Source organism: Lynx canadensis, chromosome F2, assembly GCF_007474595.2.
Source record: "Lynx canadensis isolate LIC74 chromosome F2, mLynCan4.pri.v2, whole genome shotgun sequence".
NCBI lineage: Eukaryota > Metazoa > Chordata > Mammalia > Carnivora > Felidae > Lynx > Lynx canadensis.
In genome coordinates, this window is record NC_044320.2 from 15,335,300 (window position 1) to 15,350,870 (window position 15,571).

The 15,571-nt window shown below is 46.8% G+C and overlaps 1 protein-coding gene across 2 annotated transcripts in view; it reads left to right on the forward strand.

The window, feature by feature from the left end:
- Positions 1-15,296, forward strand: part of WASHC5 (WASH complex subunit 5) — a 63,757-nt gene extending 48,461 nt beyond the window's left edge. For both annotated transcript variants that reach the window (XM_030303843.2, XM_030303844.1), the window contains 6 exons: positions 9-112; positions 1,372-1,501; positions 3,151-3,247; positions 7,532-7,685; positions 10,450-10,537; positions 14,898-15,296. In XM_030303843.2, the coding sequence (XP_030159703.1) occupies positions 9-112; positions 1,372-1,501; positions 3,151-3,247; positions 7,532-7,685; positions 10,450-10,537; positions 14,898-14,954 (630 nt within the window). In that variant the 3' untranslated portion in view covers positions 14,955-15,296. The remainder of the gene's footprint in view (positions 1-8; positions 113-1,371; positions 1,502-3,150; positions 3,248-7,531; positions 7,686-10,449; positions 10,538-14,897) is intronic.
- The last annotated feature ends 275 nt before the right edge of the window (positions 15,297-15,571 follow it).

Sequence of the window (15,571 nt, forward strand, 5' to 3'; positions counted from 1 at the left end):
GTTCACAGGTGGGGCAGATGCAGATTCTGAGACAGCAGATTGCCAACGAGTTAAATTATTCTTGTCGGTTTGACTCCAAACATCTGGCAGCTGCTCTGGAGAATCTCAATAAGTAAGTGCCAGCGTTGGAAACAGCCATCCGTGGGTCCGGATTGTTCGTTATCGGTTAGCGCCCCAGTTTCTTCAGTACGTACTCTTTTACGTTCTTTTGGGGTAAGGAGGCTGTCTGCCCCTATGGCCTTCCTTCCCAGGGAAGACAGAATCGAACCCGTCTTTGTAAGCCTCCTCCCTCAGTCTTGTCTCTTGGTCTCAGTCTCTTTCTCTCTCTCTCTCTCTCTCTTGCTCGCTATTGATGGATTTCATTTATTCAGCCAACGTTTACTGATCACTTAGTACACATCAGACCTTGTGCTAAATACTTGCACAGTTTGAGAAAGCAGTTATTACCAAATGCACAGCTGGATCTCCACAGGACTAGGTCACTGATCATCCGGAGGGCAATTAGAAGTGTGTTAGTTACCAGCAGTGGCCGTGGGCACACATCCCGGAGTGCAGTCACATCCTCCACCTCACCAGCAACCTGCTCTCATTTCCAGCCTCTACTTAAAAATAAACATCTGGGGGAACCTGGATGGCTCAGTTGAGTCGGTTGAGCATCTGACTTGATTTCGGCTCAGGTCATGATCCCAGAGTCGTGGGATAGAGCCCCATGTCAGTCTCTGCACTAAGCGTGGAGCCTTCTTGGGATTCTATCTTGGGCTCCCTCTGCCCCTCTCCCCCACTCATGCGTGTGTGCTCTCCATAAAATTAAAACAAACTTTTTTTTAATAATAAATAAATAACTCAGTGCTTTTGACAAAGCAGGTATTGAAAACAGTTCAGTCAGTTCAGAAAAATTGGAACAGTGAGGGTCACCTGGGAGGCTCAGTCAGTTGAGTGGGCCAACTTCGTCTTAGGTCGTGATCTCACAGTTTGTGGGTTCGAGCCCCACATCGTGCTTGCCGCCATCAGCCTGTCAGCACGGAGCCTGCTTCAGATCTTCTGCCCTCCTCTCTCTGCCCCTCCCCTGCTCACGCTCTGTCAAACATTAAATAATAAGAAACAAAATTCTTTCTAATCAAAAAAGTTGGAACAGTAAAAGCATTTGATTTGGGTTAACTCCAAAAGATAAAACAATACTAGGTCAAATTTTCCACTTATAACCGGTCACAGGTACAGAAATTGAGAACTAGAAGGATCAAGCCTTCGTTTTACAGATCAGAAAACTGAGGCCCCGAAAGATGACATCATAGCCCGTACTGACTGCTACGTGAATTGCGTTCATCGCTGACATTTATCCCTGCTTCGTGTTGTTTTGTGTCTCTCCTCTAGGGCTCTCCTAGCAGACATCGAAGCCCACTATCAAGACCCTTCACTTCCTTACCCCAAAGAAGACAACACACTCTTGTATGAGATCACAGCCTACCTGGAGGCAGCCGGCATCCACAACCCACTGAATAAGGTCAACGATGAAAATAAGGAACAGAGTGGTGGGAGGCGCATGGTACTGAGGGGGACTCGGCCCGGATAGCAGGTCACTTGCTAAAATATTGGGAGAACCTGGGTTCCAATCCCGGAACCTCCCTTCTCTTAAGCCCTCACTCTCCCTGAGTTTCAGTCTCCCACGAGTAACAGGAGAATCACACCTTCCCTGCCTGATAGGGGCCATAGGAATCGAGAGACACGGTGTTTGCCGCAGTTCCTTAAAAAGTGAGAAGTACTCTGTCTGTGGGAGATCAGTTTTAGGTTTGTCCGGGGTTGGGGATTTGAATTGCTGCTAAATGATGGCATTGATCCTTGATGCCCAAACACGCTTCCCTCCGTGGCTGATAGTAATCACAGCCATCATCTGGGGGCCACGGACGCTCTTTTGTACTTCTAGTTTCCAGAAACCTCTGAGAGCTGAAAGTCTTTTCACAAGTTGGTGCCAGATCTCATTTGGTGGCAAAACTTGTCCTAAACTAACATGAGGCTGTTTATGCTTCTGTGAATATTCATGTTTTGATGCAGAAATACTGATGACTTCGGTGGTAAGGTGTTACTTACACTCCTTATTACTTCTCTAAAATCTGTAAAATCTATATGATCCCCCTGGCCTTGGATGAAAGATCATGAGCCTGAATAGCAGCTGACATTTTTTTTTTGAGTGCTCACCACGTGCCAAGCACTGCGCACCCCGACCGTGGGTGATGTCACTCCATCTCAGCAGCTCCACGAAACATGCCGTGGTTGGGTGAGGAACTTGAGGCCGAGAGGCTGATGACCTCACCGGGGCTCCACTGTAGCAGAGCCAGCCAGTTGGAGCAGAGCTGGGGCTGCTGGCCAGAGTGCCACGCCACCTCCCAGGGCGGTGAGGGAAGCAGGGAGACAGCGGGATCTGCCCTGACTGTACCGGCTGCACAAGACCTGGTGGGGGGCGGGGGGGCGGAGACTGCTCTGTGACATTGCACAAGGGAAAGCGAATGACACAGGAGACATTTGCTTGCTTTCTACTTAATACCACTCGCTGGCTGGGTGGATCTTCTTTCCTTCTTTCCTTCTTTCCTTCTGCCCAACCCTTTCCCTCCCTCCCCCCTCCCTCCCTCTGCCCTTCCCTACAGTTCTCGGTTGAGTTTGTGTATTTTGCTTTCATCACACTTTCCCCTCTCCGGTTGTTTCTTTTTTTTCTTCTTCTTCTTTATTTTCATTTTATTTTTTTTTATTTTAACTTGTTTTATTTTTTATTTTTTTAAAATTTACATCCAAATTAGTTAGCATCTAGTGCAACAATGATTTCAGGAGTAGATTCCTTAGCTCCCCTCACCCATTTAGCCCATCCCCCCTCTCCCGTGGTTCACGACATTAAGAGGATTCCCGGGGAAAGTAACTGCTATTCTCTAGGCAAAATTGTTCCCTTCCCAGAAGGACTGATTTTTATATAGGGATTTATGTTTGCAGGGGTCAGTGGCGTTAAATGAAACTCTGAAGGCGGCAAATTAACGGAACCCTCCTAGTTTTAGGTAGTCTGCAGAGCAAAATGAAATAACGTGGAAGCTTCCCGTTTGAAAATGTGCTCTGCGGTATCGCGCACGGTGAAGAGACCATCAATTTTGCTTCCCTTTCTCTTTCCAGATATACATAACAACCAAGCGCCTACCCTATTTTCCAGTTGTCAACTTCCTATTTTTGATCGCGCAGTTGCCAAAACTTCAGTACAACAAGAACCTAGGTACCGTATGACATTTTTTGCCATAAGTAACAGTAACAGTGGATTCATACCTAACCAAACAGCTCTTCGTACAGAGAATGCTGCGTCACCTACGAGCCCTTTCCTTAGTTCGATGCGTGTTTGTTTTTATTTTTTAATTTTTTTTCAATGTTTAGTTTTGAGGGAGAGAGAGACAAGAGTGTGAGCAGGGGAGGGGCAGAGAGAGAGGGAGACACAGAATCCGAAGCAGGCTCCAGGCTCCGAGCTGTCAGCACAGAGCCCGATGCGGGGCTCAAACCCACAAGCTGTGAGATCGTGACCTGATCAGTCGGACACTTAACCGACTGAGCCACCCAGGCGCCCCTTCATTGTGTGTTTATAAAGTGCATGTCTTTGGGCCTGTGAAATATGATGCTCCTTTGTGATGTGGACAGTGGATTTGCCTTTTTTTTTTTTTTAAGTTTATTTTAAAGTTTATTTATTTTGGGAGAGACAGAGACAGAGCATGAGTTGGGGAGGGGCAGAGAGAGAGGGAGACAGAGAATCCCAAGCAGGCTCCACTGTCAGCATGGGCCCGACACGGGCGTCCAGCCCACAAAGCTATGAGATCGTGACCTGAGCTGAAAGCAAGAGTCGGATACTTAATGGACTGAGCCACCCAGGCGCCCCTAAGTTTATTCATTTATTTCAGAGAGAGTGAGGAAGGGACAGAGAGAATCCCAAGCAGGCTCCGCACTGTCAGTGCAGAGCCAGATGTGGGGTTCGAACTCACAAACCGTGAGATCATGACCTGAGCCGAAATCAAGAGTCAGACCCTTAACCGACTGAGCCACCCGGGTCCCCCTACAGTGGATTTGCCACGAACTAAGTACGGTCTACCTTTAATTTCCAAACATTATCCAACCTGTAAAACGTGTGGGATCTTTGCTTCTCTCCTTTCCTTAATGTTGAGGCAGCTGACCATGGTGTGAGAGAAACTTGGTTAATGTTTCCTTCTCACAACAAGTGTCCTGAGCCTCCCGTGTGTATCGGGAGCTGCGGTATGAAAAGTAACGATACGGTGAAGGACAGAAGAGCGACACCAGAATATCGAAACTTTAAGACGTGTATATGATGCCATGTGAAAATACTCGGTACGAGCAACAGCTACCAGGACCTTCCAGTGTGTGTGTCCTGTCCAGCAACATAGCCCGAATTTTTTTGCCGTTGGGTACTTTACCTTGAGTATTTTTTATCATCTCTTACTTTTCTAATAGATTCCCAGGTACTTCCTCTGCCTCCAGACTTTGTATCAAAGTGGAGCTTTGTAAAGTCTGCTATAGAGTTCAATTTACTTTAGAAGTATTTTAAGAGCTTTTCTATAAATGTAACTCTATTATTTTTTAACCAGAAGTTCTGAAATGAATTTCTTGCTTGAAGTATTTCTCTTCCTAATTAATAAGCTCTTTTAGGAAGATGTGGAGTCTCTTTAGGATTTTTACTCTCTGATTCAAAAATACTCCTTGCTCCCAGGCACAGCTCCCGTAACAGTACCTGTCCCTGGCACAGACTTGCAGAGCACGGTGGCCCCATAAATACTGCTGCAAGAATGAGGAACCGACATGTGTCCGGTTTCTGGCTCTCCCACTGCTCACTTCCCAGGGCTCACCTTGTGACTTTGGCCAAGTTACTTAACCTCTCAGGGCCAACCAGAAACAGTACCTGGCCCGGAGCAAGTGCTCCACTGATGCTAACCCCTTTTCTGTATATCGGTCAAAATCAGGGTAAAGAACCACCCCAAGGTGGATTTAAGAGTTCATCTCAAGACTCCGAGCCATGTTCTCCTTCTGTGGTCCCTGTTACAACTAAACAAGGATATATGATACTTCTGGGGCACCTGGGTGACTCAGTCGGTTGAGCATCTGACTTTGGCTCAGGTCACCATCTTATGGTTCGTGAGTTTGAGCCCTGCATCCCCCCTCTGCCGCCCCCCCCCCCCCCGCTGCCTCTCTCTCTCTGCCCCTCCCCTGCTCATTCTCTCTCTCAAAATAAATAAAAACTTAAAAAAAAAAAGAATATATGATCCTTTATAGTGATGGATTGTCAGTGCATAAAGATAATCTTGTTTTTATTAAAGAGTGTTTGTTCACTGGTCTCATTCTTAGGTGGTATTTCTTCCATTGTACAGCTGCTTATAGAAAGTATTCCCTTGAATTCCCAGATCTCTCAACAAAACAAAACAAATGAAACCTTTAGTGTCCTGGAGATGTATCTCTATCTGACTGCAGTTATTTTCCTGAATTAAACTGATGTGTTAATCTGGGGACCAAAATAATGAAAAAGAGGACTAGGGAGGAACATCCAGGTGTTTGGGCCGCAAGAAAACATTTATTTCACCTTGCGAGTGTTGCTCTCGAGACTGATCTAAGAAACCCCTGCCTACCTTGGTCTGTCCTTTAAGGAAGCATCTCCACGGTGCCGCATTCAGAGCGGAAGTTCCTTTTGTGAAGCATCGTGGTCGCTGTGTGCCTGGAAAGGGTTAATTCTCCATGTTCTGACTGCCGTTATTGTCTTGTATGGTAGATCCTTGAGCAAATTCAGAGTTGCCAAGGCCCAGGTTAGGGAAGTCAGGATAACTTGTTTTGGCATCTCTGGGTTAAGTAAGAGAGTTTCCGGTCTTCACAAGAGCCCAGAGATGGGATCTGAAGGTCTGGCCAGTTTAACGCCTTTCTCCAAAGCACTGGACCATTTTACATCCCACCAGCGTTTGGCAACGTAAGTCGTCTTACTTTTAACTGATCTGTTGGGTGTGTATGGTATCTTGTGGTTTTTAATTTGCCTTCCCCTAATGACTAGCGATGCTGCGTGCTTTTTGGCCATTCTTTATATCTTTCTTTGTTAAGCGTTAACGTCTTTTGCCTGTTTTTAAATTAGGTTGATTGCTTTTTTATCACTAGGTTGTAGGAGTTATTTATATTTATGGATACTCTTTTTTTTTTTTAATCTAAATGGTACACACTACTCACATGGCTCCATTTCTTTTTCTTTTTCTTTTTCTTTTTTAATGTTTATTTTTGAGAGAGAGAGAGAGCGAGAGAGAGAGAATCCAAAGCAGGCTCTGCATGCAGGGCTCCATCCCATGAACCGTGAGATCATGACCTGAGCCAAAGTCAGATGCTTAAGTGACTGAACCCCCCCTGGCGAACCCCACCTATTTATTTTCTTACTGGTGACTTTAATGAGCAGAAATTTTTAATACTAATAATGTCCAGTTTATCCATTTGTCCTTTATAATTGTCCTTTTCTGTGTCCGGTCTAAGAAATCTTTGACTAACCCTAAGGTTACGAAGATATTCTCCTATGGTTTTTTTCTAGAAGCTTTGTGGTTTTAGCCCTTACATTGAGGTTTGTGGTCCATTTAAAATTACTTTCTATGTACAGTGTGAGGATATCCAGTGTCAGCACCATTTATTGAAAAGATTTCTTGTTCTCCATTGAATTGTTTGGATATGTGTGGAAATCCAATTGTTCATATAAGGGCGGGACTGTTTCTGGATTTTCTATTCCGTTCCATTGATCTGTTTATCCTCATGCCCGTACTGCCTTGATTACTATAACTTTATAAGAAGTCTTGAAATCAGGCCATGTCAGTCTTCCAACTTTGTTCTTTTTCAACATTGTGTTTCTTTCCCCTCAAAGACCCTAAGCTCTAGCTCCTGTTCCCCAAGCAGCCATCCGGGCAGAAGGCCAAGGCCTCCAGATTTGGGCAGAAGTCCTTAGTGAAATAGCCAGTTTTGGCACTCACCCATTCCACGAATTTCCGTCTTCCACCGTCCAGGCTTCTGCAGATTCTTTAATCACATAACGTTCCACGTTGTATTTAAAGATACGTCTTAGAAATGTTATCTGGGATTCAGACTGTTTTCATTTAAGAGACTGGCTCAGCGTGGATAACGTGCCATGCTGCCATGAACAGAAGTTGCTTATAGCTAATTTTTACTTTCTCGTTTCCCTTTAAAGGTACAGATCTTTAAACTTGTCTGCAACGGCGTGTGTTAATTGTGTTATCCAAAAGAGACAGTGACGATGGTTATAAAAATCAGTAACCATTTAACTCTGTTGGATCAGACCACCGGAAGCCCCCAGCAATCCCGGGCCGAATCCAAACAGTAGTCCAGAGTTGTTGTTCCCCAGATACTCATCTGCCAGTGCAGGCGCGGCCCCCAAACATGTTGACATTCACAAGCATTCATGCTGAGTGAACATCGCCAAAGGCAAGCCCTTGGCTTTGGCGGCATAATTTGTGATTTGTCGCTCCTTTTGCAGGAATGGTCTGCCGGAAACCTGCGGACCCCGTGGACTGGCCGCCGCTCGTCCTGGGATTGCTCACCCTGCTGAAGCAGTTTCATTCCCGGTACACCGAGCAGTTCCTGGCGCTGATCGGCCAGTTTATCCGCTCCACAGTGGAGCAGTGCACAAGGTACCGAAAGCCGGTCTAGAAAGAACAGAATCAATGTTACCGAATGGGCTATAAACCTTGCGTGCGAAGTTCCTCCTGTTGTCTCCCTCGTAGAGATGGGACTTGCTGTCACCCGGCTGTGTAAAGCAAGTCAGGGCCCACCTTGTTCGTAGCAACTAAACACAACCCATCCGTAGTCACCCTGCTGGGGGAGCCCCCTCGGTGCACTCCACAATGATTTTACAAGGACGAGTCATGACCAGGATTCGCGACCCCCGCGGGGAAGAGAGTGCAGGCCTGTTCCTCTGCTGTCCTGGGTGCTGTGCTCAGAGCTCAGGGAGCCCGGCCCTCTGGCCAGGCCCCTGGCATAGGATGGCCCCACAGCCTTCAGCAGGAGTCAGGGAGCACGTCCGTGTCAGCCTGGGCACGGCCTGGGTTCCTGGTGTATGAGGAAACAGAAGTCACATCAAAGCTCCTATGGGATACAAGGCTCGTAAACCCTTTCTTCTTCCCGCCCCCCGAAAATGTGGCTTCTCTGGGATAGAAAAAAACAGTTATTTGCGGGAGATGCTGGGTCCTGAGCCTCCTCTGTTACCCTGAAGGGTCAGGCCAGCTGACTAAATTTCTCTGGCATGTTGCACATCCAACGTCTGGAAGAGTACCGCCTGGTCACTTGGGTCAGTGTAACTTAAAGACTAATGGGAATGACCTTACAGGTCCTCACAGTGCACCCCTGACTGGACATGATTTCAGAGGCCGTTTAGTTTACCTCAGCCAGGATGTGAATCAGCGCTCAGATGCCCCTGGCAGATCTGCTCGGACACCCCCCCTGGGTGAGGTACTCATCACCTCCCAAGGCCACACAGCCCTGGTCACTGGAAAGTGGCTGACTGTGATGAATGGAAAATTCCATCCTGTCTCTCTGAGATTTCGCTCTCTGGGCCTCCCTCCACGCTCTGAAATTAGAAGAAATGCAGTCTCCTTCCTTTGTGAATGTCAGCGGTTGCCTTAGGTCTTTTCCTTTAGATAAGCTGACTTCCACCTGTTCCTGTGCGCCACGCCGTGGCCACTCACCGCATCCGTGACCTCTTCTGGGGGTTCCAGTTGGTAATCCCACCACTTAATATGTGGTTTCCCAACCCCACACCGGGATTCCAAAAATAGCTGACCCCTTAAAGCGGAGGGGTCATAAGCTACTTCATTCCGGGTCCCGTGTGGACTGCAGTGCGGCTAGAATTGCAGGACCGGGTTCTTGACCTCTTGCAACCTTCTCAACCCCTGACCTCTTTTCCCCGAGAGCATCAGTCAGGCTAATTCTGCCCCATCTTGGTTAGCGGACCCAACGACAGACGGACGCTGGGTGTCTTTCTAGGACGTATGCTGAGACTTGCTTCCAACAGCCGACTTTTTAACAATTAAAAAACAGAAGGTAGCTCAGAAGGATGGGGAAGTCTCGGAAATGGAATTGCAGCAATTGCAAAACGAGGTCGGTTGCAAAGGGCAGCAGTGAGCACCGAAAAAACCTAGTGCATCTGGCTCCGGGCCGTGAAGAGGAAGCCAGGGCTGCAGTCAGCTTGGTCCAAGGCGATTGGGAAGTGACCTCCACACGGGCCACCCCAACCCCAGTCCCCCATCTGTCAGGAGCTGGCAAATCCTTCCTGATTCTTCCTCACCAGTGACTACAAAGCGTGGCTGTAGCACAGCCTGTTACCGGTGACCCTGACAGAGGTCACCAGGAGACGGGCATCAGGCCGCGGCTCGGTTTCTGGTTTGTTCAAGTGCAGTGACATCAGGAGCGTGGGATGCACGGAGGCTCTCCCTTTCCCTCGCCGCCCCGGTCCTGCACTGAAAGATCGAGAGCAGCGGCAGCTTTTTTCCAGGTGTAACCACTCTTCAACCTGCTTTTCCAAAGCAAAACATCATCAGGGAAACTAATCAGTAATCCAGTTCCATGAAATCCTTCATTAATCAGAAAATGCCGTTCTGTACGTAAATTAGAAATCGTTTTAAGAGCTGAAGATTCCTTCCGCTGTAAAGAAAGGGTGTAGGCTCCGTGAGAAGCCTGTCACGTCCTCTGCTGCATCCGCAGCTCTGGAAGGGTTTGGGCAGCGTGGCGGTTGTGTGAGTGAACGAGTAGGATCCTTATGGGAAGTTACTGGACGCTGTACTGGACCCCTTCGAATGTACAGTAGGGGGCAGGTGCCGTCCCAGATGCTGAGGAGAGAAGGCTAAAGACAGGACCCAGGCCCTCGAGGAAACCAACATACAAACAACTGAAAACCTCCGAGACTTGGGGGAGAATACTAAGGATGCTCAAAGCGTACGAAAAGGCCATCTGCCCAGAGGAGTGAGGGAGGCCTTTCGAAGGAGGAAGAACCTAAGCTGGAACTGGCAAGATGCCTAGAAATTTACTTGTAAAGTAGGCGTGCAGAGCAAATGGAGCCGCAGAGACGGGGGGGGGGGGGGGGGGGGGGGGCTGGGGAAGCGCGGCCTGTTCAGGGACCTGCCAGTTCTTGAATCACGAAGTGCAGGGTGGTGAGCAGTGAGTCTAGACGGACAGCGGGGGCCGTGTGGTGGAGGCCCACGTAAGCCATTCAGCGCAGACTGCATCCTCTGGGTTATGTTCTGAGAATACAGCCACAGGATAATGATATGAATCGAGAGGATGGTCTAGAGATTTTCTCCTTTGACTTTAGTGGTCTGTCGTTTCTCTAGTCTCAGTGTTTTGACTGAGGGTCCACCACGTGCAGAGCGGTGCGTTGATCCAGACTGTTCTCTGTTGCAGCCAGAAGATACCTGAAATGCCTGCGGACGTTGTGGGTGCCCTCCTGTTTCTGGAGGATTATGTTCGGTACACAAAGCTACCGAGGAGGGTAAGCAGTAGACAAAGGACGATATTAAAGCCCTTTTTGTAAAAAGGTGCCATTAAGAGTGGCCCTGGAGGGGCGCCCGGTGGCTCAGTCGGTTAGGCGTCCAACTTCGGCCCAGGTCATGATCTCACAGTTCATGGGTTGGTGCCCCACGTTGGGCTCAGTGCTGACAGCTCGGAGCCTGGAGCCTGCTTCGGATTCTGTGTCTCCCTCTCTCCCTGCCCCTCCCCTGCTCATGCTCTTTCTCTCTCTCTCTCTCTCTCTCTCTCTCTCTCTCTCTCTCAAAAATAAAATAAACATTAAAAAAAATTTTTTTAATTAAAAAAAAGAGCGGCCCTGGACTCACCAGGGGTACAGTCCAGGAGTTCATCCCAGTGGATGCTCTGAGCCCCCAGGGCCCCCTTCTGCCCGCAGCTGTGAGCGCTCCTCCTTTCACTGCGTTTGGTGCTTCACAGGCCCGACTCTCACCGCACCTACCCCCCTCCTCCCTCCCTACCACGCCCCGCTCCCAAGCAGCTCACCCAGCCCTGCTTCTGGTTCCAGAGGAATAGATGGGCAGTCCAAGAGGGAATCCTGGAGGCAGTAATTGTGTGGGTGGTTTTTCCCCTGCTTCCCACAGCAAGTTCAGTTCGGTTCACCCCACAACTAACATCATATTTACCCAGGGTTTCCAAAAATGGCTTCATTTTTTACTCCCCAAGATAGTCTTTCCTGTTCCTTTCTCACTAATAATTCCACTTTGGTAAGTTTCAGCTCAAAGTGCAGAGCTTCGTACTAAAATACAAAAGACTTTTGATAGATTCCGAAAAGCCATTCTGATTTTTTTTAATTAGCAGGTTACTTTTTCATCACAACAGCCAAAGACGATGTTTTAAAAATTAACTGGCGACATCTTACGCTATAGTGATACGCTAGCGGCATCCCCCCTAAAGTCGGCGCCGTAACAGTGATCTAGCAGTACCAACTCTCACCGCGGCTTTGGCCGTACAGGTTCAAGGCAGTAAACCAAGTGACAATTAAAAAATGCACAAAGGAAGACAAATTTGTATTGTTCACAGAGGATGTAATTGTCTTCCTTGAATACCCACTGGAATCATGTGGAAAACTGTTCGAATTTAAGACTACAGAAAAGCTGATTAGAGAATGTACAGGGTAAATGCACGAATAACTAACGCAAACACATGGTGTGATAAAGATCCCATTCTCAGAATTAAGGAAATAGCGTAGGCAGGAGTAGTAACCTCTACAGGAGGGGCGCCTGGGGGGCTCAGTCGGTTAAGCATCAACCTCTTCAGTTCAGCTCAGGTCATGATCTCGTGGTTCATAGGATCAAGCCCCACATTGGGCTCCGTGCTGACAGCGCGGAGCCTGCTTGGGATTCTCTCTCCATCTCTCTGCCCCTCTCCCACTCACGAGCTCACTGTCTCGCAAACTTTAAAAAAAAAAAGCTAAAACGCCGCAAGAAACACGGTTTAGAAAAAATAAGTTATTTTTGATATTTTAATAACAGTTTAGAACAAAGTATAAAAATTCAGAGTCCATCATTCTGAATAAGGAAACTCAAATAGTAGTTTTTATTCGTTTATAGGTTTATTGCAGCTATGATCAAAATCCCAGATAATTTTTGTAACGTTGGGGAGGGGGATTTTTAAAAATTTTATAGAACTCAGACCAAAAGTAGATTGTTTTTATTTTTTTTATTTTTTTTAATTTTTTTTTTCAATGTTTATTTATTTTTGGGACAGAGAGAGACAGAGCATGAACGGGGGAGGGGCAGAGAGAGAGGGAGACACAGAATCGGAAACAGTCTCCAGGCTCTGAGCCGTCAGCCCAGAGCCTGACGCGGGGCTCGAACTCACGGACCGCGAGATCGTGACCTGGCTGAAGTCGGACGCTTAACCGACTGCGCCACCCAGGCGCCCCAAAAGTAGATTGTTTTTAAAGAAGACATTTAAAACATACCAAATACTTAAAACTATTGTAAAACTACAAAGATCATAATAGTGTGGCAGTGGTATGAAACTCAGTAGATGAATCAATAGATCAGAATATGTAGCTTCCTTGGGGCACCTGGGCGGCTCAGTCAGTTAAGCGCCCGACTTTGGCTCAGGTCATGACCTCACGGTTTGTGAGTTCAAGCCCCGTGTTGGGCTCTGTGCTGACAGCCCAGGGCCTGGAACCTGCTTGGGATTTTGTGTCTCCTTCTCTCTCTGCCCCTCCCCCACTCACAGTCTGTCTCTTTCTCTCTCTCTCAAAAATAAACATACATTTAAAAAAATTTTTAAACAAAAAAAGAATATGTAGCCTCCTTACATACAGTTGCATGTAAGGGAAAGTAGCATCATAAATTAGGGGACTAAGGAAATATTTTAGTCAATAGTGCTAGCACCGTTAGTTCATTATGTGATAGTCAAAAAATAGCCACTTAGTGTCTTCACATCTTTCTTATATCCATACAGCTAGTATGGAAAATAGAACCAGTAAACACAAAAATTTTGTACAACTATGAATGAGCTCTCAGAACTTTCTATATAAACACCAAAGGAAGAAACCATAAAGGAAAAGATTTAGAGATTTGATCTCATGAATGCTGAATGTAATGAAACAATTCTGTCAAGTGTCTCTTAATTAAAAAAAAAAAAAATGGGGAAAATATCAACAGAGGATCAGTTTTCTTGATGCGTGGCATGTTCTTTTACATCAGTAAGAAAAAGATAACCAATCCAATAGGAGGGGGAAAAAAAGACAAAGGATATTAATAGGCAGTTTTCAGGAAAAGAAATACAGATGGCCAATAAACATTTGTAAAAATGTTCAACCTTAATTCAGGTGTCACACATCAAAATAACAGTAAAACTTAATTTCCACCCATCATATTGATAAAAAGTAAAATGTTGGGCCCCCGCTGCGTGGAAATCTTTAGAGAAATAGGACTTCTTAACTTCTCAGTACTGTTGATGGCAATGTAAATTATTTATTCTATGGGAGGGCCATTTGGCTTAATTCAAAAATAACTCGTAATATTCTCACGTGGCCCATGCAGTTCAACTGCTTGGAATGTATCTGCTGGGTATATGTGCAAAAGTTCACCAAGATGCGTGTGCAGGGATGTTCATTACAGAAGATTTAGCAGAGGCAGGGGCACCTGGGTGGCTCAGTTAGTTGAGCGTCCTGACTCTTGATTTCAGCTCAGGTTCGTGATCTCACAGTTCGTGGGATCGAGCCCTACATCAGCGCAGAGCCTGCTTAGGGATTCTCTCTCCCACAAAATAAATGAATAAACAACAACAACAAAAGATTTAGCAGAGGCAAAGGACACAAGGTTATGTGATCCTAATTTTGAGTATGTGTTATGTGTAAATTGGAGGGATTCGTACAAAATAATTACCAGTTTGAGTTTTCTCTTTAAGGGTTTAAGATTAAAGATTATTTATTTCCATTTTACGCTTCTCTGCATTTGCTAACTTTCCTCCGAGTAGCAGATGATCCCTTTATAATCAGGAAAAAAATTAAACGCTGCTTTTAAAAAATAACCAATTTTGGAGCACATGGGTGGGTGGCCCAGCCAGTTGAGCATCTGCGTCTCAATTTTGGTTCAGATCATGATGTCCTGGTCTGGGAGTTCAAGCCCCACGTTGGGCTTTGCGCTGACAGTGCAGACCCTGCTTGGGATTCTCTTCCTGTCTCACTCTCTGCCCCTCTCCACCTCATGCTCTCTCAAAATAAACTTACAAAAAAAAAATTCTTTCTCTCTCCCTGTGCCCCTCTCCCCTGCTCATGCTCTGGCCGTCTATAAAAATAAAAAAAATTCCAATTTCTAGCAGTTGGAGATCACCTAGCCCTACATCCCACCCATTCACCCTACCCACCCCTCCTCAGGCTTCCCCCAAGAACAGTTCAGGACTGCGTGCTGAGGCCCTTCCCCCCACCCTGCCCCCGACCCGTCCCTTGGGACATGCTGTTCTTCCCAGGTGGGTCATAGATCAGTTGTGAGGTGACCTGAGATCACCTGTCAGCACTTCCCAGAGGCGTGCGCATTCCTAGCACCTCAAGTGCCTCGGGGAGCTGGGGAGCCTGAGAGCTGAGCCGAGCCGAGGAGCTCACACCTGGCGCGTTTGGTGGCGGGAGCACCGTAGGACGTTCCCTCAGATGCCAGCAGGGCCGAGGAGCTAGGCACCAGTGTGAGGAAGGACAGCAACGCGAGGCAGCAATTTCAGGGAGTGCTCCTCCCCTGTGAGTCCACTTGCCTGAGACCCACCTTGCTGCCAAGGGTGTTTTTGTTTTCCTTGCACGTGGAAAGTTCTGACCTTGTTCTGAATCAGAACACTAGGAAAAAAGTAACTCCTCTGTTTACTCTTTTTAGGTTGCTGAAGCACACGTGCCTAATTTCATCTTTGATGAATTCAGAACAGTCCTGTAACTTTTTTGACATCTGCGTCTTCAAAGGCTTGTCCTTCAATCTTCCCATGACTAAAATGAATTTAGAAATGAAGAAACTCAGCTGCTCGTAGAACTGCATCGCTCCCCTTAACTGTGGGAAACGTCAGGTATTAAGATGTATCTCACGGCACTCGTTCATATAATTAATATTGTTTAAATCATGGTATTATATGCAATTTGTATCATGTAGGAGCAGAATACATTTTTGTACTGCCTCTTATAAATGCCGAATGTAATTGTTACATATAAATCCATTTAGTTTTATGTTCTAAAGAACTATTTGTGCAATTCGGGATTTTCAGTAAAATAGTAATTGCCAGTACCTGAAGGGGTCCTTCTGCCTATGATTCCGAAACTGTGTATTCATCGTTTAAAAAAACAACAAACAAACAAAAAAACCTCTGGAAGGTAAGCGAGGAATCCGGTAGGTCCCATGGATACCCCCACAACAGGCTGGCAGGCACAGGTGATGGCCAGACCGGGACCAAACAGAGACCACACGCTCCACGGACTATGTACTGTGGAAGTTTCTTGGTGTCTGAGGTTCACTGTTCTCTTCCAGCCATAGAACCCCGGCGGGGGGTGGGGGGGTGGGGA